This window comes from Dendropsophus ebraccatus, chromosome 2 (assembly GCF_027789765.1).
Source record: "Dendropsophus ebraccatus isolate aDenEbr1 chromosome 2, aDenEbr1.pat, whole genome shotgun sequence".
NCBI lineage: Eukaryota > Metazoa > Chordata > Amphibia > Anura > Hylidae > Dendropsophus > Dendropsophus ebraccatus.
The window spans coordinates 1,450,879-1,478,561 of NC_091455.1; the positions used below are offsets into that span (position 1 = coordinate 1,450,879).

Consider the following 27,683-nt stretch of genomic DNA (forward strand, 5'->3'; position numbering starts at 1 on the left):
GGGCGCAGGGATCAGTGTTATTGGGGGGGCAGGGATCAGCATTATGTGGAGGAGGGGGGGCAGGGATCAGTGTTATTGGGGGGGCAGGGATCAGTGTTATTGGGGGGCAGGGATCAGCGTTATGTGGAGGAGGGGGCGCAGGGATCAGCGTTATGTGGAGGAGGGGGGGCAGGGATCAGTGTTATTGGGGGGGCAGGGATCAGTGTTATTGGGGGCGCAGAGATCAGTGTTATTGGGGGGGCAGGGATCACTGTTATGTGGAGGAGGGGGGCAGGGATCAGTGTTATTGGGGGGCAGGGATCAGTGTTATTGGGGGGGCAGGGATCAGTGTTATTGGAGGGGCTCAGGGATCAGTGTTATTGGGGGGGCAGGGATCAGTGTTATTGGGGGGGCAGGGATCAGTGTTATTGGGGGGGCAGGGATCAGTGTTATGTGGAGGAGGGGGGGGCAGGGATCAGTGTTATTGGGGGGGCAGGGATCAGTGTTATTGGGGGGCAGAGATCAGTGTTATGTGGAGGAGGGGGCTCAGGGATCAGTGTTATTGGGGGCGCAGGGATCAGTGTTATTGGGGGGGCGCAGGGATCAGCGTTATGTGGAGGAGGGGGCGCAGGGATCAGTGTTATTGGGGGGGCGCAGGGATCAGTGTTATTGGGGGGGCGCAGGGATCAGCGTTATGTGGAGGAGGGGGCGCAGGGATCAGTGTTATTGGGGGGGCGCAGGGATCAGTGTTATTGGGGGGGCGCAGGGATCAGCGTTATGTGGAGGAGGGGGCGCAGGGATCAGCGTTATGTGGAGGAGGAGGCGCAGGGATCAGCGTTATGTGGAGGAGGGGGCGCAGCGTTATTGGGGGGGCAGGGATCAGTGTTATTGGGGGGGGCGCAGGGATCAGCGTTATTGGGGGCGCAGGGATCAGTGTTATTGGGGGGGCAGGGATCAGTGTTATTGGGGGGGCAGAGATCAGTGTTATTGGGGGGGCGCAGGGATCAGTGTTATTGGGGGGGCAGGGATCAGCATTATGTGGAGGAGGGGCGCAGGGATCAGTGTTATTGGGGGGGCAGGGATCAGTGTTATTGGGGGGGCAGGGATCAGTGTTATTGGGGGGGCAGGGATCAGTGTTATTGGGGGGGCAGAGATCAGTGTTATGTGGAGGGGGCGCAGGGATCAGCGTTATGTGGAGGAGGGGGGGCAGGGATCAGTGTTATGTGGAGGAGGGGGGGGCAGGGATCAGTGTTATTGGGGGGGGCAGGGATCAGTGTTATTGGGGGCGCAGGGATCAGTGTTATGTGGAGGGGGCGCAGGGATCAGCGTTATGTGGAGGAGGGGGGGCAGGGATCAGTGTTATTGGGGGGGGGCAGGGATCAGTGTTATTGGGGGGGCAGAGATCAGTGTTATGTGGAGGGGGCGCAGGGATCAGCGTTATGTGGAGGAGGGGGGGCAGGGATCAGCATTATTGGGGGGGGCAGGGATCAGTGTTATTGGGGGGGGCAGGGATCAGTGTTATGTGGAGGAGGGGGGGGCAGGGATCAGTGTTATTGGGGGGGGCAGGGATCAGTGTTATTGGGGGGCAGGGATCAGTGTTATGTGGAGGAGGGGGCGCAGGGATCAGCGTTATGTGGAGGAGGGGGCGCAGGGATCAGCGTTATGTGGAGGAGGGGGGGCAGGGATCAGCGTTATTGGGGGGGGAAGGGATCAGTGTTATGTGGAGGAGGGGGGGGGCAGGGATCAGTGTTATTGGGGGGGGGCGCAGGGATCAGTGTTATTGGGGGGGGCAGGGATCAGTGTTATTGGGGGGGCAGGGATCAGTGTTATTGGGGGGGCAGGGATCAGTGTTATTGGGGGGGCAGGGATCAGTGTTATGTGGAGGAGGGGGGGCAGGGATCAGTGTTATTGGGGGGGCAGGGATCAGTGTTATGTGGAGGAGGGGGCGCAGGGATCAGTGTTATGTGGAGGAGGGTGCGCAGGGATCAGTGTTATTGGGGGGGCGCAGGGATCAGCGTTATGTGGAGGAGGGGGCGCAGGGATCAGCGTTATGTGGAGGAGGGGGAGCAGGGATCAGTGTTATTGGGGGGGCAGGGATCAGTGTTATTGGGGGGGCAGGGATCAGCGTTATTGGGGGGGCAGGGATCAGCATTATGTGGAGGAGGGGGCGCAGGGATCAGTGTTATTGGGGGGGCGCAGGGATCAGCATTATGTGGAGGAGGGGGCGCAGGGATCAGTGTTATTGGGGGGGCAGGGATCAGTGTTATTGGGGGGGCAGAGATCAGCGTTATGTGGAGGAGGGGGCGCAGGGATCAGTGTTATTGGGGGGGCAGGGATCAGCGTTATTGGGGGGCAGGGATCAGTGTTATGTGGAGGAGGGGCAGAGATCAGTGTTATTGGGGGGCAGGGATCAGTGTTATGTGGAGGAGGGGGGGGGGGGCAGGGATCAGTGTTATTGGGGGGGCAGGCTCAGCGTTATGTGGAGAAGGGGGGGGCAGGGATCAGCGTTATTGGGGGGGCAGGGATCAGTGTTATGTGGAGGAGGGGCAGGGATCAGTGTTATTGGGGGGGCAGGGATCAGTGTTATGTGGAGGAGGGGCAGGGATCAGTGTTATGTGGAGGAGGGGCAGGGATCAGTGTTATGTGGAGGAGGGGCAGGGATCAGTGTTATTGGGGGGGCGCAGGGATCAGTGTTATTGGGGGGGCAGGGATCAGTGTTATGTGGAGGAGGGGCAGGGATCAGTGTTATTGGGGGGGCAGGGATCAGTGTTATTGGGGGCGCAGGGATCAGTGTTATTGGGGGGGCGCAGGGATCAGCGTTATGTGGAGGAGGGGGCGCAGGGATCAGCGTTATGTGGAGGAGGGGGGGGGCAGGGATCAGTGTTATTGGGGGCGCAGGGATCAGTGTTATTGGGGGCGCAGGGATCAGCGTTATGTGGAGGAGGGGGCGCAGGGATCAGTGTTATTGGGGGGGCAGGGATCAGTGTTATTGGGGGGGCAGGGATCAGTGTTATTGGGGGGGGCGCAGGGATCAGTGTTATTGGGGGGGCAGGGATCAGCATTATGTGGAGGAGGGGGGGCAGGGATCAGTGTTATTGGGGGGGGCAGGGATCAGCATTATGTGGAGGAGGGGGAGCAGGGATCAGTGTTATTGGGGGGCAGGGATCAGTGTTATTGGGGGGGCGCAGGGATCAGTGTTATTGGGGGGGGCAGGGATCAGTGTTATTGGGGGGCAGGGATCAGCATTATGTGGAGGAGGGGCGCAGGGATCAGCGTTATTGGGGGGGCAGGGATCAGTGTTATATGGAGGAGGGGCAGGGATCAGCGTTATGTGGAGCAGGGGGGGGGCAGGGATCAGTGTTATTGGGGGGGCAGGGATCAGTGTTATTGGGGGGGCAGGGATCAGTGTTATTGGGGGGCAGGGATCAGTGTTATTGGGGGGGCGCAGGGATCAGTGTTATTGGGGGGGGGCAGGGATCAGTGTTATTGGGGGGGCGCAGGGATCAGTGTTATTGGGGGGGCAGGGATCAGTGTTATTGGGGGGGCGCAGGGATCAGTGTTATTGGGGGGGGCAGGGATCAGTGTTATGGGGGGCAGGGATCAGCATTATGTGGAGGAGGGGCGCAGGGATCAGCGTTATTGGGGGGGCAGGGATCAGCGTTATGTGGAGGAGGGGGCGCAGGGATCAGTGTTATGTGGAGGAGGGGGCGCAGGGATCAGTGTTATTGGGGGGGCAGGGATCAGCGTTATTGGGGGGGCAGGGATCAGTGTTATGTGGAGGAGGGGGGCAGAGATCAGTGTTATTGGGGGGGGCAGGGATCAGCGTTATTGGGGGGGCAGGGATCAGTGTTATGTGGAGGAGGGGCAGGGATCAGCGTTATGTGGAGGAGGGGGGGGGGCAGGGATCAGTGTTATTGGGGGGGCAGGGATCAGTGTTATTGGGGGGGCAGGGATCAGCATTATGTGGAGGAGGGGGCGCAGGGATCAGTGTTATTGGGGGGGCAGGGATCAGTGTTATTGGGGGGGCAGGGATCAGTGTTATTGGGGGGCAGGGATCAGTGTTATTGGGGGGCAGGGATCAGCGTTATGTGGAGGAGGGGGTGCAGGGATCAGTGTTATGTGGAGAAGGGGGGGCAGGGATCAGCGTTATTGGGGGGGGCGCAGGGATCAGCGTTATGTGGAGAAGGGGGGGGCAGAGATCAGTGTTATTGGGGGGGGGCAGGGATCAGCGTTATTGGGGGGGCAGAGATCAGCGTTATGTGGAGGAGGGGGCGCAGGGATCAGTGTTATTGGGGGGGCAGGGATCAGTGTTATGTGGAGGAGGGGGGGCAGGGATCAGCATTATGTGGAGGAGGGGGCGCAGGGATCAGTGTTATTGGGGGGGGCAGGGATCAGTGTTATTGGGGGGGCAGGGATCAGTGTTATTGGGGGGGCAGGGATCAGTGTTATGTGGAGGAGGGGGGGCAGGGATCAGCATTATTGGGGGGGCGCAGGGATCAGTGTTATTGGGGGGGGCGCAGGGATCAGTGTTATTGGGGGGCAGGGATCAGTGTTATTGGGGGGGGCAGGGATCATGTTATTGGGGGGGCAGGGATCATGTTATTGGGGGGGCAGGGATCAGTGTTATTGGGGGGCAGGGATCAGTGTTATTGGGGGGGCAGGGATCAGTGTTATTGGGGGGCAGGGATCAGTGTTATTGGGGGGCAGGGATCAGTGTTATTGGGGGGGCGCAGGGATCAGTGTTATTGGGGGGGCAGGGATCAGTGTTATTAGGGGGGCAGAGATCAGTGTTATTGGGGGGGCAGGGATCAGTGTTATTGGGGGGCAGGGATCAGCATTATGTGGAGGAGGGGGCGCAGAGATCAGTGTTATTGGGGGGCAGAGATCAGTGTTATTGGGGGGCAGAGATCAGCATTATGTGGAGGAGGGGGGGCAGAGATCAGTGTTATCGGGGGGGGGAAAGGGCAGGGATCAGCGTTATCGGGGGGGGGGGGGAAAGGGCAGGGATCAGCATTATGTGGAGGAGGGGGCGCAGGGATCAGCATTATGTGGAGGAGGGGGCGCAGGGATCAGTGTTATTGGGGGGGGCGCAGGGATCAGCGTTATGTGGAGGAGGGGGCGCAGGGATCAGTGTTATTGGGGGGTCAGGGATCAGCGTTATGTGGAGGAGGGGGCGCAGGGATCAGCGTTATGTGGAGGAGGGGGAGCAGAGATCAGTGTTATGTGGAGGAGGGGGGCGCAGGGATCAGCGTTATTGGGGGGGGGCGCAGGGATCAGCGTTATGTGGAGGAGGGGGGCGCAGGGATCAGCGTTATGTGGAGGAGGGGGCGCAGGGATCAGCGTTATGTGGAGGAGGGGGCGCAGGGATCAGCGTTATGTGGAGGAGGGGGCGCAGGGATCAGCGTTATGTGGAGGAGGGGGCGCAGGGATCAGCGTTATGTGGAGGAGGGGGCGCAGGGATCAGCGTTATGTGGAGGAGGGGGCGCAGGGATCAGTGTTATTGGGGGGCAGGGATCAGTGTTATTGGGGGGGCGCAGGGATCAGTGTTATTGGGGGGGCAGGGATCAGTGTTATTGGGGGGCAGGGATCAGTGTTATTGGGGGGGCAGGGATCAGCATTATGTGGAGGAGGGGCAGGGATCAGTGTTATTGGGGGGGCAGGGATCAGCATTATTGGGGGGGGGGCAGGGATCAGTGTTATTGGGGGGTCAGGGATCAGTGTTATTGGGGGGGGCAGGGATCAGCGTTATGTGGAGGAGGGGGCGCAGGGATCAGTGTTATTGGGGGGCAGGGATCAGTGTTATTGGGGGGGCAGGGATCAGTGTTATTGGGGGGGCAGGGATCAGCATTATGTGGAGGAGGGGGCGCAGAGATCAGTGTTATTGGGGGGCAGAGATCAGCATTATGTGGAGGAGGGGGGGCAGGGATCAGTGTTATTGGGGGGGCAGGGATCAGTGTTATTGGAGGGGCAGGGATCAGCATTATGTGGAGGAGGGGGGGGCAGGGATCAGTGTTATTGGGGGGGCAGGGATCAGCGTTATGTGGAGGAGGGGGGCGCAGGGATCAGCGTTATGTGGAGGAGGGGGCGCAGGGATCAGCGTTATGTGGAGGAGGGGGCGCAGGGATCAGCGTTATGTGGAGGAGGGGGCGCAGGGATCAGCGTTATGTGGAGGAGGGGGGCGCAGGGATCAGCGTTATGTGGAGGAGGGGGCGCAGGGATCAGTGTTATTGGGGGGGGGGCGGAGGGATCAGCGTTATGTGGAGGAGGGGGCGCAGGGATCAGTGTTATTGGGGGGGGCAGGGATCAGTGTTATTGGGGGGCAGGGATCAGTGTTATTGGGGGGGCAGAGATCAGTGTTATTGGGGGGGGCAGAGATCAGTGTTATTGGGGGGGCAGGGATAAGCATTATGTGGAGGAGGGGGCGCAGGGATCAGCATTATGTGGAGGAGGGGGCGCAGGGATCAGTGTTATTGGGGGGCGCAGGGATCAGCGTTATGTGGAGGAGGGGGCGCAGGGATCAGTGTTATTGGGGGCGCAGGGATCAGCGTTATGTGGAGGAGGGGGCGCAGGGATCAGTGTTATTGGGGGGGCAGGGATCAGCGTTATGTGGAGGAGGGGGCGCAGGGATCAGTGTTATTGGGGGGGGCAGGGATCAGCGTTATGTGGAGGAGGGGGCGCAGGGATCAGTGTTATTGGGGGGTCAGGGATCAGCGTTATGTGGAGGAGGGGGCGCAGGGATCAGCGTTATGTGGAGGAGGGGGAGCAGAGATCAGTGTTATTGGGGGGGCGCAGGGATCAGTGTTATTGGGGGCGCAGGGATCAGTGTTATGTGGAGGAGGGGGGGCAGGGATCAGTGTTATTGGGGGGGGCGCAGGGATCAGTGTTATTGGGGGGGGCGCAGGGATCAGTGTTATTGGGGGCGCAGGGATCAGCGTTATGTGGAGGAGGGGGCGCAGGGATCAGTGTTATTGGGGGCGCAGGGATCAGCGTTATGTGGAGAAGGGGGGGCAGAGATCAGTGTTATTGGGGGCGCAGGGATCAGCGTTATGTGGAGGAGGGGGCGCAGGGATCAGCGTTATGTGGAGGAGGGGGAGCAGAGATCAGTGTTATGTGGAGAAGGGGGGGCAGGGATCAGTGTTATGTGGAGGAGGGGGCGCAGGGATCAGTGTTATTGGGGGGGGCGCAGGGATCAGTGTTATTGGGGGCGCAGGGATCAGCGTTATGTGGAGGAGGGGGCGCAGGGATCAGCGTTATGTGGAGAAGGGGGGGGCAGAGATCAGTGTGATTGGGGTGGCAGGGATCAGTGTTATTGGGGGGGCAGAGATCAGCGTTATGTGGAGGAGAGGGGCAGGGATCAGCGTTATGTGGAGAAGGGGGGGGCAGAGATCAGTGTGATTGGGGGGCAGGGATCAGTGTTATTGGGGGGGCAGGGATCAGTGTTATTGGGGGGGCAGGGATCAGTGTTATTGGGGGGGCAGGGATCAGTGTTATTGGGGGGCAGGGATCAGTGTTATTGGGGGGGCAGGGATCAGCGTTATGTGGAGGAGAGGGGCGCAGGGATCAGTGTTATTGGGGGGGCAGGCTCAGCGTTAGTGGGGGGCAGAGATGAGCATTATGTGGAGGAGGGGGCGCAGGGATCAGTGTTATATGGAGGAGAGGGGCGCAGGGATCAGTGTTATTGGGGGCGCAGGCTCAGCATTAGTGGGGGGCAGAGATGAGCATTATGTAGAGGAGGGGGTGCAGGGATCAGTGTTATTGGGGGGGCAGGGATCAGCGTTATGTGGAGGAGGGGGCGCAGGGATCAGCGTTATGTGGAGAAGGGGGGGGGCAGAGATCAGTGTTATTGGGGTGGCAGGGATCAGTGTTATTGGGGGGGCAGAGATCAGCGTTATGTGGAGGAGAGGGGCGCAGGGATCAGTGTTATTGGGGGCGCAGGGATCAGTGTTATGTGGAGGAGGGGGCGCAGGGATCAGTGTTATATGGAGGAGAGGGGCGCAGGGATCAGTGTTATTGGGGGCGCAGGGATCAGTGTTATGTGGAGGAGGGGGGGCGCAGGGATCAGTGTTATATGGAGGAGAGGGGCGCAGGGATCAGTGTTATTGGGGGCGCAGGGATCAGTGTTATATGGAGGAGAGGGGCGCAGGGATCAGTGTTATTGGGGGCGCAGGGATCAGTGTTATATGGAGGAGAGGGGCGCAGAGATCAGTGTTATGTGGAGGAGGGGGGGCAGGGATCAGTGTTATGTGGAGGAGGGGGGGCGCAGGGATCAGTGTTATTGGGGGCGCAGGGATCAGTGTTATTGGGGGCGCAGGCTCAGCATTAGTGGGGGGCAGAGATGAGCATTATGTAGAGGAGGGGGCGCAGGGATCAGCATTATTGGGGGCGCAGGAATCAGCATTATTGGGGGGGCAAGGATCAGCATTATTTGGGGCGCAGGGATCAGTGTTATTCGGGGGGCAGAGATCAGCAATATTGGGGGCGCAGGAATCAGCATTATTGGGGGCGCAGGGATCAGCATTATTGGGGGCGCAGGGATCAGCATTATTGGGGGCGCAGGGATCAGTGTTATTCTGGGGGCAGAGATCAGCAATACTATTGCTTTATCCGGGGAGCAGTAGTAGTAGTGACAGGGCGCTCACCTCTCTCTCGGCCTCCTCCTGGTAGCGGGCAGCACTCAGCAGCTCCTGCAGCTCTCTCCTCACCACCTCCCGGTTGGCGCAGGCGCCCAGGCTGCTCCCAATACATTTATACAGGAAACTCTGGGAACCACAAAACACAACATGTCGCCCCCTGCTGGGTACAGACCCCATTACCCATTGTCCTCACTCCCAGAACACCTGCCATCACCACCACCAGAACCACCACCACCACCGCAATCACATTCATCACCACCACCACCACCACCACCAGAACAGCCACCACCACCACCAGAACAGCCACCATCACCACCGCCATCACAACAACCACCACCACCAGAACAGCCACCATCACCACCACCGCAATCACAACCACCACCACCACCAGAACCGCCACCATCACCACCATTGCAATCACAACCACCACCACCAGAACAGCCACCACCACCACCAGAACCGCCACCATCACCACCACCAGAACAGCCACCATCCCCACCACCGCAATCACAACCATCACCACCACCAGAACTGCCACCACCACCACCAGAACAGCCACCACCAGAACAGCCACCATCACCACCACCGCAATCACAACCACCACCACCAGAACAGCCACCACCACCACCAGAACCGCCACCATCACCACCACCGCAATCACAACCACCACCACCACAATCACAACCACCACCACCACAATCACAACCATCACCACCACCAGAACCGCCACCACCAGAACAGCCACCACCACCACCAGAACAGCCACCATCACCACCGCCATCACAACAACCACCACCACCAGAATCGCCACCACCACCAGAAAAGCCACCATCACAACAACCACCACCACCAGAACAGACACCACCACCGCAATCACAACCACCACCACCACCAGAACCGCCACCATCACCACCATTGCAATCACAACCACCACCACCAGAATAGCCACCACTACCACCACCAGAACCGCCACCATCACCACCACCGCAATCACAACCACCACCACCAGAACAGCCACCATCCCCACCACCGCAATCACAACCACCACCAGAACAGCCACCACCACCAGAAGAGCCACCATCACAACCACCACCACCAGAACAGCCACCATCACCACCACCGCCATCACAACAACCACCACCTCCAGAACAGCCACCATCACCACCACCGCCATCACAACAATCACCACCAGAACAGCCACCATCACCACCGCTATCACAACAACCACCACCACCAGAACAGCCACCATCACCACCACCGCCATCACAACAACCACCACAACAGCCACCATCACCACCAGAACAGCCACCATCACCACCACCATCACAACAATCACCAACAGAACAGCCACCACCACCACAACAGCCACCATCACCACCACAACAGCCACCATCACCACCACAACAACCACCACCATCACCACAACAACCACCACCACCAGAACAGCTACCATCACAACAACCACCAGAACAGCCACCATCACCACCAGAACAGCCACCATCACCACCGCCATCACAACCACCACCACCAGAACAGCCATCACCACCACCACCAGAACAGCCACCACCACCGCCATCACAACAACCACCATCACCACCACCGCCATCACAACAACCACCACAACAGCCACCACCACCGGCATCACAACCACCACCACCGCCATCACAACCACCACCACCAGAACAGCCATCACCACCACCGCCATCACAACCACCACCACCACCAGAACAGCCACCATCACCACCACCACCAAAACAGCCACCACCACCACCACCACCAGAACAGCCACCATCACCACCAGAACAGCCACTATCACCACCGCCATCACAACAACCACCACCACCAGAACAGCCACCACCACCACCAGCGCCATCACCACCACCACCAGAACAGCCATCACCGCCATCACAACCACCACCACCAGAACAGCCATCACCACCACCACCAGAACAGCCACCACCACCACCAGAACAGCCACCATCACCACCGCCATCACAACAACCACCACCACCAGAACAGCCATCACCACCACCACCAGAACAGCCACCATCACCACCACAGACACAACCAGGGAGTCGGTAAACCGCAGCTCCGACTCCAACTCCTGAATTGTATCAGGACTGGCTTAGACTCCAACTCCGACTCCTTGATAAATGGCCGGTCATATACCAGGGGAGTTATCTATCACACTGACTGAGGGAATATATACTGTATATACAGCAGCTTCTCCTGTGGGTGCAGCCAGTCTCCAGCCTCCATGTCCTGAACTACTCACAACTAGACTAGATGGAGCAGGGGGTCTTTTCCTGCTGACATTTTCTATGTTTCTAACTAATATTCACCACAGAAACACTAACACTGCCAGATACATGTGATATAGAGGTCACACATAGTGATATAGAGAGGTCACACATAGTGATATAGAGAGGGGTCACACATAGTGATATAGAGGGGTCACACATAGTGATATAGAGAGGTCACACATAGTGATATAGAGAGGGGTCACACATAGTGATATAGAGAGGGGTCACACATAGTGATATAGAGAGGGGTCACACATAGTGATATATAGAGAGGGGTCACACATAGTGATATAGAGAGGGGTCACACATAGTGATATAGAGAGGGGTCACACATAGTGATATAGAGGGGTCACACATAGTGATATAGAGAGGGGTCACACAGTGATATAAAGAGGGGTCACACATAGTGATATAGAGAGGGGTCACACACAGTGATATAGAGAGAGGTCACACATAGTGATATAGAGAGGGGTCACACATAGTGATATAGAGAGGGGTCACACATAGTGATATAGAGAGGGGTCACACATAGTGATATATAGAGAGGGGTCACACATAGTGATATAGAGAGGGGTCACACATAGTGATATAGAGAGGGGCTACACTACTTATGTCTCCTCCTCCTCCTCCTCTATATTACACAGGATATCTCCATATTACACTGCTGCTCATATACAGTCATCCAGCATCCAGGAAGAGACCAGCACAGATCTCCCCCCGCACAATGGACTCTTCCAGCTCAGGAACAACCTGCCAAATAGTGACCAACAACCTCTCCCCGACCACCCTTATGTAATAGGGCCAGTGTCCTATTACTGCTATATTCCCCGACCACCCTTATGTAATAGGGCCAGTGTCCTATTACTGATATATTCCCCGACCACCCTTATGTAATAGGGCCAGTGTCCTATTACTGATATATTCCCCGACCACCCTTATGTAATAGGGCCAGTGTCCTATTAGAATGTTGCTCATAATATAAATTCATGAGCAAAACTTGTAAAATTCATATTAAAATACAATTCTACATTTTTTAAAGATTTTTTTAAAGCTGGAGTCGGAGTCGGAACATTTTTTTCCAACTCAGACTCAGACTCCAACTCCAGCCGAAACTAGCCCCAACTCCACAAATCCGACTCCACAGCCCTGATCACAACAACCATCACCAGAACAGACACCAACACAACAACCATAACTATCACCACCACAACAGCCACCATCATCCCCTCCACCACCGGCAGCAGCACAGCCACCATCATCCTCTCCACCACCGGCAGCAGCACAGCCACCATCATCCCCTCCACCACCGGCAGCAGCAGCACAGCCACCATCATCCCCACCACCAGCAGCAGCACAGCCACCATCATCCCCTCCACCACCAGCAGCTGCACAGCCATCATCATCTCCTCCAGCAGCAGCACAGCCACCATCATCCCCTCCACCACCAGCACAGCCACCAGCAGCAGCACAGCCACCATCATCTCCTCCACCAGCAGCAGCACAGCCACCATCATCTCCTCCACCAGCAGCACAGCCACCATCATCTCCTCCACCAGCAACAGCAGCACAGCCACCATCATCTCCTCCACCAGCAGCAGCACAGCCACCATCATCTCCTCCACCAGCAGCAGCACAGCCACTATCATCTCCTCCACCAGCAGCACAGCCACCATCATCTCCTCCACCAGCAGCAGCACAGCCACCATCATCTCCTCCACCAGCAGCAGCAGCACAGCCACCATCATCTCCTCCACCAGCAGCAGCAGCACAGCCACCATCATCTCCTCCACCAGCAGCAGCAGCACAGCCACTATCATCTCCTCCACCAGCAGCACAGCCACCATCATCTCCTCCACCAGCAGCAGCACAGCCACCATCATCTCCTCCACCAGCAGCAGCAGCACAGCCACCATCATCTCCTCCACCAGCAGCAGCAGCACAGCCACTATCATCTCCTCCACCAGCAGCACAGCCACCATCATCTCCTTCACCAGCAGCAGCACAGCCACCATCATCTCCATCACCAGCAGCAGCAGCACAGCCACCATCATCTCCTCCACCAGCAGCAGCACAGCCACCATCATCTCCTCCACCAGCAGCACAGCCACCATCATCTCCTCCACCAGCAGCACAGCCACCATCATCTCCTCCACTAGCAGCAGCAGCACAGCCACCATCATCTCCTCCACTAGCAGCAGCAGCACAGCCACCAGCACCTCCTCCACCACCATCTCCTCCACCACCACCAGCAGCACAGCCACAATTATCCCCTCCATTACCAGCAGCAGCAGCACAGCCACCATCATCCCCTCCATCACCAGCAGCCACCATCATCCCCTCCATGACCACCGGCAGCAGCAGCCACCATCATCCCCCCCATGACCAGCAGCAGCACAGCGACCATTATCCCCTCCATCACCAGCAGTCACCATCATCCCCCCCATGACCACCAGCAGCAGCAGCCACCATCATCCCCCCCCATGACCAGCAGCAGCACAGCGACCATTATCCCCTCCATCACCAGCAGCCACGATCATCCCCCCCCATGACCAGCAGCAGCACAGCCACCATCATCTCCTCCACCACCAGCAGCAGCACAGCGACCATCATCCCCTCCATCACCAGCAGCCACCATCATCCCCCCCCCATGACCAGCAGCAGCACAGCCACCATCATCTCCTCCACCACCAGCAGCAGCAGCAAAGCCATCATCCCCTCCATCACCAGCAGCAGCAGCCACCATCATGCCCTCCATCACCAGCAGCACAGCCACCATCATCTCCTCCACCACCACCACCAGCAGCCACCATCATCCCCTCCATCACCAGCAGCAGCAGCCACCATCATCCCCTCCATCACCAGGAGCAGCAGCCACCATCATCCCCTCCATCACCAGCAGCAGCAGCCACCATCATCCCCTCCATCACCAGCAGCCACCATCATCCCCTCCATCACCAGCAGCCACCATCATCCCCTCCATCACCAGCAGCAGCAGCCACCATCATCTCCTCCATTAACAGAAGCAGCAGCCACCATCATCTCCTCCATTAACAGAAGCAGCAGCCACCATCATCCCCTCCATCACCAGCAGCCACCATCATCCCCTCCATCACAAGCAGCAGCAGCCACCATCATCCCCTCCATCACCAGCAGCAGCAGCCACCATCATTTCATCCATCACCACCACCAGCAGCCACCATCATCCCCTCCATCACCAGCAGCAGCACAGCCACCATCATCTCCTCCATTAACAGAAGCAGCACAGCCACTATCATCCCATCCACCACCAGCAGCAGAATTACCTTCCCCCCCAGGACCACAGAATGTTGCCCACCTTCTCCAGCGCAGAGTTGTTGTAGCCGATCAGCTGTTTTCTCATCTCCTGCGACAGCTGACAGATCCAGGCATCATCCGACACAGCCTGCAGCGAGCCCACCAGGAGCTGAGAGAGTGTACAGGATCATTAGTATGGAAGAATCCGGCATCATACAGACCTCTCACCCCCCCTCCCCCCCGGCATCATACAGACCCTAGACTCTCCCAGCATCATACATACCCCAGATCACCTAGCATCATACAGACCTCTCACCCCTACAGTATCATACAGACCCCATATCTCCCCCCCCCCCCGCATCATACAGACCCCAGACCTCCCCCCAGCATCATACAGACCTCCCCCCAGCATCATACAGACCACCCCCAGCATCATACAGACCTCCCCCCAGCATCATACAGACCTCTCACCCCTACAGTATCCTACAGACCCCAGATCTCCCCCCCCCCGCATCATACAGACCCCAGACCTCCCCCCAGCATCATACAGACCCCAGACCTCCCCCCAGCATCATACAGACCACCCCCAGCATCATACAGACCACCCCCAGCATCATACAGACCTCCCCCCAGCATCATACAGACCTCTCACCCCTACAGTATCCTACAGACCCCAGATCTCCCCCCCCCGCATCATACAGACCCCAGACCTCCCCCCAGCATCATACAGACCCCAGACCTCCCCCCAGCATCATACAGACCCCCCCAGCATCATACAGACCTCCCCCCAGCATCATACAGACCTCCCCCCAGCATCATACAGACCTCCCCCCAGCATCATACAGACCTCCCCCCAGCATCATACAGACCTCCCCCCAGCATTATACAGACCTGCCCCCAGCATCATACAGACCTCCCCCCAGTATTATACAGACCTCCCCCCAGCATCATACAGACCTCCCCCCAGCATCATACAGACCTCCCCCCAGCATTATACAGACCTCCCCCCAGCATCATACAGACCTCCCCCCAGCATTATACAGACCTCCCCCCAGCATCATACAGACCTCCCCCCAGCATCATACAGACCTCCCCCCAGCATCATACAGACCCCGGCCCCCCACCTTCAGTAGGCGCTCCTCCCACACTGTCTGCTGATGAAGCTTCTCAGATGTTTCTTCTAGACAAGCAGAAAAATGAGAGAAGAGTCAGGAGAAGGTGAACGGGGTCTGTGTCTCCCTGCTGTATCTGTGACAACCGTCCCAATTGCCCTCAGTTTGTTACAGATTTGTTACCGACTATTTAGTCTAAAACCCCCCTCCCCTCCCCCCCCCAATCTAGTCTGCACCCCCCCTCCCCTCCCCCATCTAGTCTGCACCCCCCCTCCTCCATCTAGTCTCCCCCCCCCCCCCTCTAGTCTGCTGGAGACAGGTCCCCCCCAATATACATCATGTGACCGTCCTGCTTGAGATGGGGCCCCCCATATACATCATGTGACCGTCCTGCTGGAGACGGGGCCCCCCATATACATCACCTGACCGTCCTGCTGAGGACGGGGCCCCCCATATACATCATGTGACCGTCCAGCTGGAGACGGGGCCCCCCATATACATCACGTGACGGTCCTGCTGAAGACGGTCCCCCCCCATATACATCACGTGACAGTCCTGCTGAAGACGGGGGCCCCCCTCTATACAGAGGAGGGAGAGACCCCCAGAGCGATTCCCACCTTCCAGGTACTGTAGCAGAGGGGGGATCTCCTGCTCCCAGCACTGCCCGATGGTCGGGTGTATATTCATCTGCATGACGGACAGGAGGCGGAGAGCGGCGCCGTTCCTGCCATCTCCGGGTTCCAAGGAGGCTGAGACCACCTGCAGAGTGAGGAGACATCACTACATCCCCATCATCCGCTCAGCATCACTCCAGGGGGAGACGTCTATACAACTTACCAGGAGACGAGCAAACAAAGCATGCGGGGACGGCAGGGTCACTGCGGAGAGGGAAAAGAGAACCATTACAGGGAACAGCCGGGCTGCAGGGGAGGGGGGGCACGTGGCACTAACTATAGGGGGAGGGCACACGGCACTACCTCCTGGGGAGAAGGGGGGGGGTACACGGCACTACCTCTGAGGGAGGGGTACACAGAACTACCTCCTGGGGAGAAGGGGGGGGGTACACGGCACTACCTCTGAGGGAGGGGTACACAGAACTACCTCCTGGGGAGAAGGGGGGGGGGGGTACACGGCACTACCTCTGAGGGAGGGGTACACAGAACTACCTCCTGGGGAGAAGGGGGGGGGGGGGGGGGTACACGGCACTACCTCTGAGGGAGGGGTACACAGAACTACCTCCTGGGGAGAAGGGAGGGGGGGGGTACACGGCACTACCTCTGAGGGAGGGGTACACAGAACTACCTCCTGGGGAGAAGGGGGGGGGGGGTACACGGCACTACCTCTGAGGGAGGGGTACACAGAAGTACCTCCTGGGAAGGAGGGGCACACGGAACTACCTCCTGGGGAGAAGGGGGGGGTACACGGCACTACCTCTGAGGGAGGGGTACACAGAACTACCTCCTGGGGAGAAGGGGGGGGGGGTACACGGCACTACCTCTGAGGGAGGGGTACACAGAACTACCTCCTGGGGAGAAGGGGGGGGGGGTACACGGCACTACCTCTGAGGGAGGGGTACACAGAACTACCTCCTGGGGAGAAGGGGGGGGGGGTACATACCTCCTACTAGGGGGGTGACCCCGGTACGCACCGTTCACATTGTAGTTGATGAGGAAGCGCTCCACGCCCTCTTCCAGCTTTCTCTGGCTCAGGTGCACCAGGCTCTTACACACCGGGGTCAGCGCGTTGGTGAACTGTACAGGGACCACAAACTCCAGGAGGTGGGGCCACAGGATCTGTAAGGGGAACCCCGAAACCTGTATAACTAAGACCACACTGCCCCCACCCTGTACACAGACTCCCTCAGTGCATGATGTGCCCTTTAACCCCTTCCTGTCCGTGTAATAGAGAGGGATCAGCACGGAGCAGGAGATAGCAGAAGATTGTAGGGTCTGTCCCTGCATTGGGGTCCGGTCCTACGAGTGACTGACAGGGAACGCCCAAACGTTTTCCCGGATGATCGCGGTCACATTCATACGGCCAGGACTCACATTGGTCATGCGCTCCACCGTGGTGCTGATCAGGTACAGGGTGTTGATGCTGATCCGCCGGACACTTTCCTCTGTGACTTCTTCCTGCTCAGAGCTCTGCCGCCGCACCTGACAAGAGAAGAAACTGTGTGACGGCGGGAAGTATGGGAGGGGAGACCACCGAAGAGCAGAGCCCCCACACGGGATCAGCCCCGCACCCCACACATCTTACCGAGGAATCGGGACACAACACAGACGGGATCAGCCCCGCACCCCACACATCTTACCGAGGAATCGGGAGACAGCACAGACGGGATCAGCCCCGCACCCCACACATCTTACTGAGGAATCGTGAGACAACACAGGCGGGATCAGCCCCGCACCCCACACATCTTACAGAGGAATCGGGAGACAGCACAGACGGGATCAGCCCCGCACCCCACACATCTTCCTGAGGAATCGGGACACAACACAGACGGGATCAGCCCCGCACCCCACACATCTTACAGAGGAATCGGGAGACAGCACAGACGGGATCAGCCCCGCACCACACACATCTTACCGAGGTATCCGGAGACAGACAGCACAGACGGGATCAGCCCCGCACCCCACACATCTTACCGAGTTATCCGGAGACAGCACAGACGGGATCAGCCCCGCACCCCACACATCTTACTGAGGAATCGTGAGACAACACAGACGGGATCAGCCCCGCACCCCACACATCTTACCGAGGTATCCGGAGACAGCACAGACGGGATCAGCCCCGCACCACACACATCTTACCGAGGAATCGGGAGACAGCACACACGGGATCAGCCCCGCACCACACACATCTTACCGAGGTATCCGGAGACAGCACAGACGGGATCAGCCCCGCACCCCACACATCTTACCGAGTTATCCGGAGACAGCACAGACGGGATCAGCCCCGCACCCCACACATCTTACCGAGGAATCGGGAGACAGCACAGACGGGATCAGCCCCGCACCCCACACATCTTACTGAGGTATCCGAAGACAGCACAGACGGGATCAGCCCCGCACCCCACACATCTTACCGAGGTATCCGAAGACAGCACAGACGGGATCAGCCCCGCACCCCACACATCTTACCGAGGTATCTGGAGACAGCACAGACGGGATCAGCCCCGCACCCCACACATCTTACCGAGGTATCTGGAGACAGCACAGACGGGATCAGCCCCGCACCCCACACATCTTACCGAGGAATCGGGACACAACACAGACGGGATCAGCCCCACACCCCACACATCTTACCGAGGAATCGGGAGACAACACAGACGGGATCAGCCCCGCACCCCACACATCTTACAGAACTATCCGGAGACAGCACAGACGGATCAGCCCCGCACCCCACACATCTTACTGAGGAATCGGGAGACAACACAGACGGGATCAGCCCCGCACCTCACACATCTTACCGAGTTATCCGGAGACAGCACAGACGGGATCAGCCCCGCACCCCACACATCTTACAGAACTATCCGGAGACAGCACAGACGGGATCAGCCCCGCACCACACACATCTTACAGAACTATCCAGAGACAGCACAGACGGGATCAGCCCCGCACCCCACACATCTTACTGAGGAATCGGGAGACAACACAGACGGGATCAGCCCCGCACCCCACACATCTTACTGAGGTATCCGGAGACAGCACAGACGGGATGAGCCCCGCACCCCACACATCTTACAGAGTTATCCGGAGACAGCACAGACGGGATCAGCCCCGCACCCCACACAACTTACCGAGGTATCCGGAGACAGCACAGACGGGATCAGCCCCGCACCACACACATCTTACCGAGGTATCCGGAGACAGCACAGACGGGATCAGCCCCGCACCCCACACATCTTACTGAGGAATCGGGAGACAACACAGACGGGATCAGCCCCGCACCTCACACATCTTACCGAGTTATCCGGAGACAGCACAGACGGGATCAGCCCCGCACCCCACACATCTTACCGAGGTATCCGAAGACAGCACAGACGGGATCAGCCCCGCACCACACACATCTTACCGAGGAATCGGGACACAACACAGACGGGATCAGCCCCGCACCCCACACATCTTACCGAGGAATCGGGAGACAACACAGACGGGATCAGCCCCGCACCCCACACATCTTACAGAACTATCCAGAGACAGCACAAGCGGGATCAGCCCCGCACCACACACATCTTACCGAGGAATCGGGAGACAGCACAGACGGGATCAGCCCCGCACCCCACACATCTTACTGAGGTATCCGAAGACAGCACAGACGGGATCAGCCCCGCACCCCACACATCTTACCGAGGAATCGGGACACAACACAGACGGGATCAGCCCCGCACCCCACACATCTTACTGAGGAATCGGAGACAGCACAGACGGGATCAGCCCCGCACCCCACACATCTTACCGAGGTATCCGGAGACAGCACAGACGGGATCAGCCCCGCACCACACACATCTTACCGAGGTATCCGGAGACAGCACAGACGGGATCAGCCCCGCACCACACACATCTTACAGAACTATCCGGAGACAGCACAGACGGGATGAGCCCCGCACCCCACACATCTTACCGAGGAATCGGAGACAGCACAGACGGGATGAGCCCCGCACCCCACACATCTTACCGAGGAATCGGAGACAGCACAGACGGGATCAGCCCCGCACCACACACATCTTACCGAGGAATCGGATACAGCACAGACGGGATCAGCCCCGCACCCCACACATCTTACCGAGGTATCCGGAGACAGCACAGACGGGATCAGCCCCGCACCCCACACATCTTACCGAGGTATCCGGAGACAGCACAGACGGGATCAGCCCCGCACCCCACACATCTTACCGAGGTATCCGGAGACAGCACAGACAGGATAAGCCCCGCACCACACACATCTTACAGAACTATCCGGAGACAGCACAGACGGGATCAGCCCCGCACCACACACATCTTACAGAACTATCCGGAGACAGCACAGACGGGATCAGCCCCGCACCACACACATCTTACCGAGGTATCCGGAGACAGCACAGGCGGAATCAGCCCCGCACCCCACACATCTTACCGAGGTATCCGGAGACAGACAGCACAGACGGGATCAGCCCCGCACCCCACACATCTTACCGAGGTATCCGGAGACAGCACAGACGGGATCAGCCCCGCACCTCACACATCTTACCGAGGTATCCGGAGACAGCACAGACGGGATCAGCCCCGCACCCCACACATCTTACCGAGGTATCCGGAGACAGCACAGACGGGATCAGCCCCGCACCTCACACATCTTACCGAGGTATCCGGAGACAGCACAGACGGGATCAGCCCCGCACCACACACATCTTACCGAGGTATCCGGAGACAGCACAGACGGGATCAGCCCCGCACCACACACATCTTACCGACCTATCCGGAGACAGCACAGACGGGATCAGCCCCGCACCACACACATCTTACAGAACTATCCGGAGACAGCACAGACGGGATGAGCCCCGCACCCCACACATCTTACCGAGGAATCGGAGACAGCACAGACGGGATGAGCCCCGCACCCCACACATCTTACCGAGGAATCGGAGACAGCACAGACGGGATCAGCCCCGCACCACACACATCTTACCGAGGAATCGGATACAGCACAGACGGGATCAGCCCCGCACCACACACATCTTACCGAGGTATCCGGAGACAGCACAGACGGGATCAGCCCCGCACCCCACACATCTTACCGAGGTATCCGGAGACAGCACAGACGGGATCAGCCCCGCACCCCACACATCTTACCGAGGTATCCGGAGACAGCACAGACAGGATAAGCCCCGCACCACACACATCTTACAGAACTATCCGGAGACAGCACAGACGGGATCAGCCCCGCACCTCACACATCTTACAGAACTATCCGGAGACAGCACAGACGGGATCAGCCCCGCACCACACACATCTTACCGAGGTATCCGGAGACAGCACAGGCGGAATCAGCCCCGCACCCCACACATCTTACCGAGGTATCCGGAGACAGACAGCACAGACGGGATCAGCCCCGCACCCCACACATCTTACCGAGGTATCCGGAGACAGCACAGACGGGATCAGCCCCGCACCTCACACATCTTACCGAGGTATCCGGAGACAGCACAGACGGGATCAGCCCCGCACCCCACACATCTTACCGAGGTATCCGGAGACAGCACAGACGGGATCAGCCCCGCACCTCACACATCTTACCGAGGTATCCGGAGACAGCACAGACGGGATCAGCCCCGCACCACACACATCTTACCGAGGTATCCGGAGACAGCACAGACGGGATCAGCCCCGCACCACACACATCTTACCGAGGTATCCGGAGACAGCACAGACGGGATCAGCCCCGCACCACACACATCTTACCGAGGTATCCGGAGACAGCACAGACGGGATCAGCCCCGCACCCCACACATCTTACCGAGGTATCCGGAGACAGCACAGACGGGATCAGCCCCGCACCACACACATCTTACCGAGGTATCTGGAGACAGCACAGACGGGATCAGCCCCGCACCACACACATCTTACCGAGGAATCGGGAGACAGCACAGACGGGATCAGCCCCGCACCCCACACATCTTACAGAACTATCCGGAGACAGCACAGACGGGATCAGCCCCGCACCCCACACATCTTACCGAGGTATCTGGAGACAGCACAGACGGGATCAGCCCCGCACCCCACACATCTTACCGAGGTATCTGGAGACAGCACAGACGGGATCAGCCCCGCACCCCACACATCTTACAGAACTATCCGGAGACAGCACAGACGGGATCAGCCCCGCACCACACACATCTTACCGAGGTATCCGGAGACAGCACAGGCGGAATCAGCCCCGCACCCCACACATCTTACCGAGGTATCCGGAGACAGACAGCACAGACGGGATCAGCCCCGCACCCCACACATCTTACAGAACTATCCGGAGACAGCACAGACGGGATCAGCCCCGCACCCCACACATCTTACCGAGGTATCCGGAGACAGACAGCACAGACGGGATCAGCCCCGCACCCCACACATCTTACCGAGGTATCCGGAGACAGCACAGACGGGATCAGCCCCGCACCCCACACATCTTACCGAGGTATCCGGAGACAGCACAGACGGGATCAGCCCCGCACCCCACACATCTTACAGAGGTATCCGGAGACAGCACAGACGGGATCAGCCCCGCACCCCACACATCTTACAGAGTGATAAGGCTAGGTGATGTGATTCTACCTGCTTACACCGTACCTGTGGGACTACACCTATATATATAGGTCCCTGAATCAGTGCGTGATCAGAGCGATCAGAGATGGTCTGGAAGAAGGAGAGGAATGCAGCACGCCAATGAGCAAAGATCCTTCAACTTACATCGTAGCCACAATACAGATGTAAGAAAGAGACCCTGTTATGGAAACAATTTATGGTAAACAACACGTTGTATCAGCCTGACTGCACAGGACAGGAAGCTGCTGACCACCTATGGACTGACCTATCAGAGTGTGACATGTATGTGTCTTGTGACTTGAAACCCCGCCTGTATTGAAAGTTTATAAATTTCATGTGAATACACTGCGCATGAGTAGTAGTGCCCTATATTCTGTCTATAAAAGTTAACACAAAACAATAAAGGGGGCGCTTACTGATAGGGATAATTTTATGATTCTAATGTCTGGGAAATTCCTCTTCCCTCGAGACTTCGGATACATGGAGACAATAAGGAATTTTCTAATGATGAACTATGTCTCACAAGTCCTTATCAGTTTCAAGGACATTCCCTGAACAAACCTGACTGTTTGTTACATTTGGGCACTGGGAATCATCCTTTATCATCAGTGCAAGGAACGTATTGTTCTAACCTTCTCATACGTTATTCCACCTTGACTGCGCAGGACAGGAAGCTGCTGACCATCTGTGGATTTGACCTATGAAAGTGTGACATGTATGTGTCTTGTGACTTAAGACCCCTCCTGTGTTGAGAGTTTACATACTTTATATGAATACACTACACATGAGTAGTACCACCCCATTATCTGTCTATAAAAATTAACACACATCAATAAAGGGGGCGCTTCCCAATCTTACATTACTGATACGTACATCAGATGTCTGTGTCCGTGATTTTAAGGTTTAAGCAGAACTGCAGCTGCTATATAGATATATTTGAAACCATCCTCTACCTGGGTATTTGACTTTTCTCCATAGAGATGGGTCAACATCTAAATTTAACCTTAACACTTCCCAAACTTCCGATACTGTTACGTACATCAGCTGTCTGGGTCTGTAATTTTAAGGTGTAAGCAGAACTGCAGCTGCTAACTCTAATCTGAAACCATCCTATCCTGGGGAGTGTCTGGCTTCATAAAGTCAGGCAAATTAAAAGTTAACCTTATCAATTGGCGCCAAAACAGGGACCCGACCACTTGCAAACTAGAACATGGAGAGACGGGACGTGGTGATTTATCAGCCATCGGATGCACAGATATATCTGGCCAGGTAAGAAAAACTTTTTTCTTACGTACTTTGTCTGCCTCAGAGTAGCGGATCTATCTAGATCCCGTCATCTGTGTTCTCTATATGTTTGCAATGTTGGGTCTGATTTGTTAGACAAAGAACTCTGTAACCCAGGATAGGACAAGGTTAAAGTGTTGCATTGCCGTCGCAAACTGTTGTGTGATTGAGATAAGCGGTTAGTAGATTTATGGTGAATTAATGAAAAGGGATTGCCGAACATGATCACTTCTACGTCCTTTCAGGGAGACTGTGATCAATGCTTAACCCTTGTAATACAGCATAACATCGAGAACAGGTGAATGTTGAGAACTGGAGAAGCGTAAGTGAAATAAGATCCCGTGAGTGGAATGTGTGTGCTCCTCCCGTGAATCCCCAGTGGACGGGAGCGAGAAGTGTGTCTGAGAGGAATAATGGGATAAGTATTGGGAACTAAGGCACGGTAAAAAGTGTCCTAGTCATCACAAGAGGATAGATAGCACAAACAGTAGGCTCATAACTTTTGGAGCAAACGAAATCCTGATAAGTGATCTCTGTCTCTAGTAGCGGGACTTGTACTGATACCATTACTTATATTCGCCCTTTGGATCGGATATAAGGTGTGCTTGTACTGGAGTAGAGAGCAGGTCAAAAGACCTGTGATTTACCCCCTTGCCCCCTAGGAGGAATTAGCAACGAGGGACAGTAGGTTGCTATAAAGCGTCGCTATAGTGTGTCACTATAAGCGGCTGGGCCTATAGTGGCTGTGCTTGGCAAGACCTAAGGTTTAGGTCTCGTCCCCAATACGCTACCTAGGGATTAGATGAGCAAGGAAGAGACAGTTATTCACTAAAAGAAGGGATCCCCAGTCTCCATAAGTAGTTTATGTGAAGCTGAGGAAGATAGTTAGCGATGGGCATGAGAAGATGCTGTTGACGACCTAACACAGATCTTTAGGAGGTTTGATATGAAGGCAGATACATGCCTTAGCCCCACCAACCTCTGGCTCTCTGACCAATACCTGGGAAACCCCTTACACTCCTGTACACACTTATTTTGGCTTGTGGGTAGGTAACCAGACCTATATGTAACATGCAGGGCAAATGGGTCCTTGGAATTTCCAGGAACCTTGGGGGTTAATCGAAGTACTATCCCTAAGGGGGAATCAAGGATTAGAGTTCTAAGAGAGGAGGGTGTGGAGTAGATAGATGAGAGCCAGAGGGTCAGACAGAAGGAAAACTTTCAGGATAATGGGTGGGAAGCACAGGTCCAGCTGGGTGGACATGTGCCGGTGACCAACAAGATCTAGATAAGACAGAATATTGTAGTGTGTGTGGCCGACCCAAGCCACATCATTATGTTACACCATTGTACCCAGTTTATATCTGTATACAAACCCCAGACCCTGCAAAAAGCCAACCTACCTCCAATGGTGGCGTATAGACCCAGATCCAGCAGGAGCCAACCTACCCCCAATGGTGGCATATAGACCCAGATCCAGCAGGAGCCAACCTACCTCCAATGGTGGCATATAGACCCAGATCCAGCAGGAGCCAACCTACCTCCAATGGTGGCTTATAGACCCAGATCCAGCAGGAGCCAACCTACCTCCAATGGTGGCATATAGACCCAGATCCAGCAGGAGCCAACCCACCCCCAATGGTGGCATATAGACCCAGATCCAGCAGGAGCCAACCCACCCCCAATGGTGGCATATAGACCCAGATCCAGCAGGAGCCAACCTACCCCCAATGGTGGCACATGAGGTATATAATCAGGCTCACAGAAGTTTATTATTTGTTTTCTTATTTTGTACAAGGTCCCCCACCAGCTCTGTGGGCTGCAGTAACACAAGCAATGCCCGGGTGGAGGATCTAAACTGGTTTCCATTTATTCAGATCACAAGCATGCAGAGTTAGGGAAAAACATGTCCCCTACACTATACATTGTTGTATTGCAGCATGTTTTACAAAACTGGTGACCCCCTTTAGAAGAGATAGTGAGGTTACAAAATGCTCATAATTTTCTATTGCCCCAATCATAAAACATGTAAAATGGCAACTTTATCCCTACTCCAGTTTTTTAGCTGACAATGTTGTAAAGTCCAAACTTTGGTATTTTTTTTTAGGCCCGAGTCACTTCTCTGGGACATTATATTACAATAATTACATTATTGTATTAAGGGGTTAATCACCTCACAGAGAAAAATACAACTGATTTCTGTGTTTGATATTTCAAATCTGAAAGACGAAAATGTAATTGAAAGCCCAAATTTTTATGAAAGTTTAAGAGTTGTCATTTTAGATAATCCCTGATTTCAAAGACGGACGACGCAAGACACAAGGATGTATGGTGACCACGCCGCATGACGTAACCCTATCCGAGGTGTGAGGACATTCACTGAGACATGTAAGATGGTTGGAGGCGACTGTGCAGAGGTCTATATGAAGCCCACCATTATGGGTTACTTGGCCGATTAGAGATTTTGTTGATCCCTGGGCTTACCAATAACTAAAAAAAAAAAAAAAAAAAACTGTTCAAAGAAGAAGAAAAGCTGCAATAGAGAGCGGCTGACGCAACGTTCAGGTTCACACAGTCAACTCCAGAGACCGATGATCGACAAAGCTGCCGATGCTGTGGTTTCCGGTCTCTTCCCAAGATAACCGCATAGAAAGCGTACAAGGGAATGGGGAGATGCTTCCGGTCTCTTCCTGAGGTAACCGTACATAGTATACAGGGGGATGGGGAGATGTTTCCGGTCTCTTTCTGAGGTAACCGAACATAGTATACAGGTGGAGGGGGGAGATGTTTCCGGTCTCTTCCTGAGGTAACCGTACATAGTGTACAGGTGGATGGGGAGATGTTTCCGGTCTCTTCCTGAGGTAACCGTACATAGTATACAGGGGGATGGGGAGATGTTTCCGGTCTCTTACTGAGGTAACCGTACATAGTATACAGGTGGATGGGGAGATGTTTCCGGTCTCTTCCTGAGGTAACCATACATAGTGTACAGGTGGATGGGGAGATGTTTCCGGTCTCTTCCTGAGGTAACCGTACATAGTATACAGGTGGATGGGAGATGTTTCCGGTCTCTCCCTGAGGTAACCGTACATAGTGTACAGGTGGAGGGGGAGATGTTTCCGGTCTCTTCCTGAGGTAACCGTACATAGTATACAGGTGGAGGGGGAGATGTTTCCGGTCTCTTCCTGAGGTAACCGTACATAGTATACAGGTGGATGGGGAGATGTTTCCGGTCTCTTCCTGAGGTAACTGTACATAGTATACAGGGGGATGGGGAGATGTTTCCAGTCTCTTCCTGAGGTAACCGTACATAGTATACAGGGGGATGGGGAGATGTTTCCGGTCTCTTCCTGAGGTAACCGTACATAGTATACAGGTGGAGGGGAGATGTTTCCGATCTCTTCCTGAGGTAACCGTACATAGTATATAGGTGGATGGGGAGATGTTTCCGGTCTCTTCCTGAGGTAACCGTACATAGTATACAGGTGGATGGGGAGATGTTTCCGGTCTCTTCCTGAGGTAACCGTACATAGTGTACAGGTGGATTGGGAGATGTTTCCGGTCTTTTCCTGAGGTAACCGTACATAGTGTACAGGTGGATGGGAGATGTTTCCGGTCTCTTACTGAGGTAACCGTACATAGTATACAGGTGGGGGGGGGGGAGATGTTTCCGGTCTCTTCCTGAGGTAACCGTACATAGTGTACAGGTGGATGAGGAGAGGTTTCCGGTCTCTTCCTGAGGTAACCGTACATAGTGTACAGGTGGATGGGGAGAGGTTTCCAGTCTCTTCCTGAGGTAAC

General features: G+C 56.2%; 1 protein-coding gene across 1 annotated transcript in view; it reads right to left on the reverse strand.

Annotated features, from left to right (window-relative positions):
- Positions 1-27,683, reverse strand: part of MROH1 (maestro heat like repeat family member 1) — a gene marked incomplete at its 5' end in the record, with an annotated part of 109,687 nt that overhangs the window by 63,897 nt on the left and 18,107 nt on the right. The window contains 7 exons of the mRNA XM_069956829.1: positions 8,619-8,738; positions 14,250-14,357; positions 15,313-15,368; positions 15,918-16,059; positions 16,138-16,178; positions 16,949-17,093; positions 17,349-17,456. Coding sequence (XP_069812930.1) covers positions 8,619-8,738; positions 14,250-14,357; positions 15,313-15,368; positions 15,918-16,059; positions 16,138-16,178; positions 16,949-17,093; positions 17,349-17,456 — 720 coding nt within the window. The remainder of the gene's footprint in view (positions 1-8,618; positions 8,739-14,249; positions 14,358-15,312; positions 15,369-15,917; positions 16,060-16,137; positions 16,179-16,948; positions 17,094-17,348; positions 17,457-27,683) is intronic.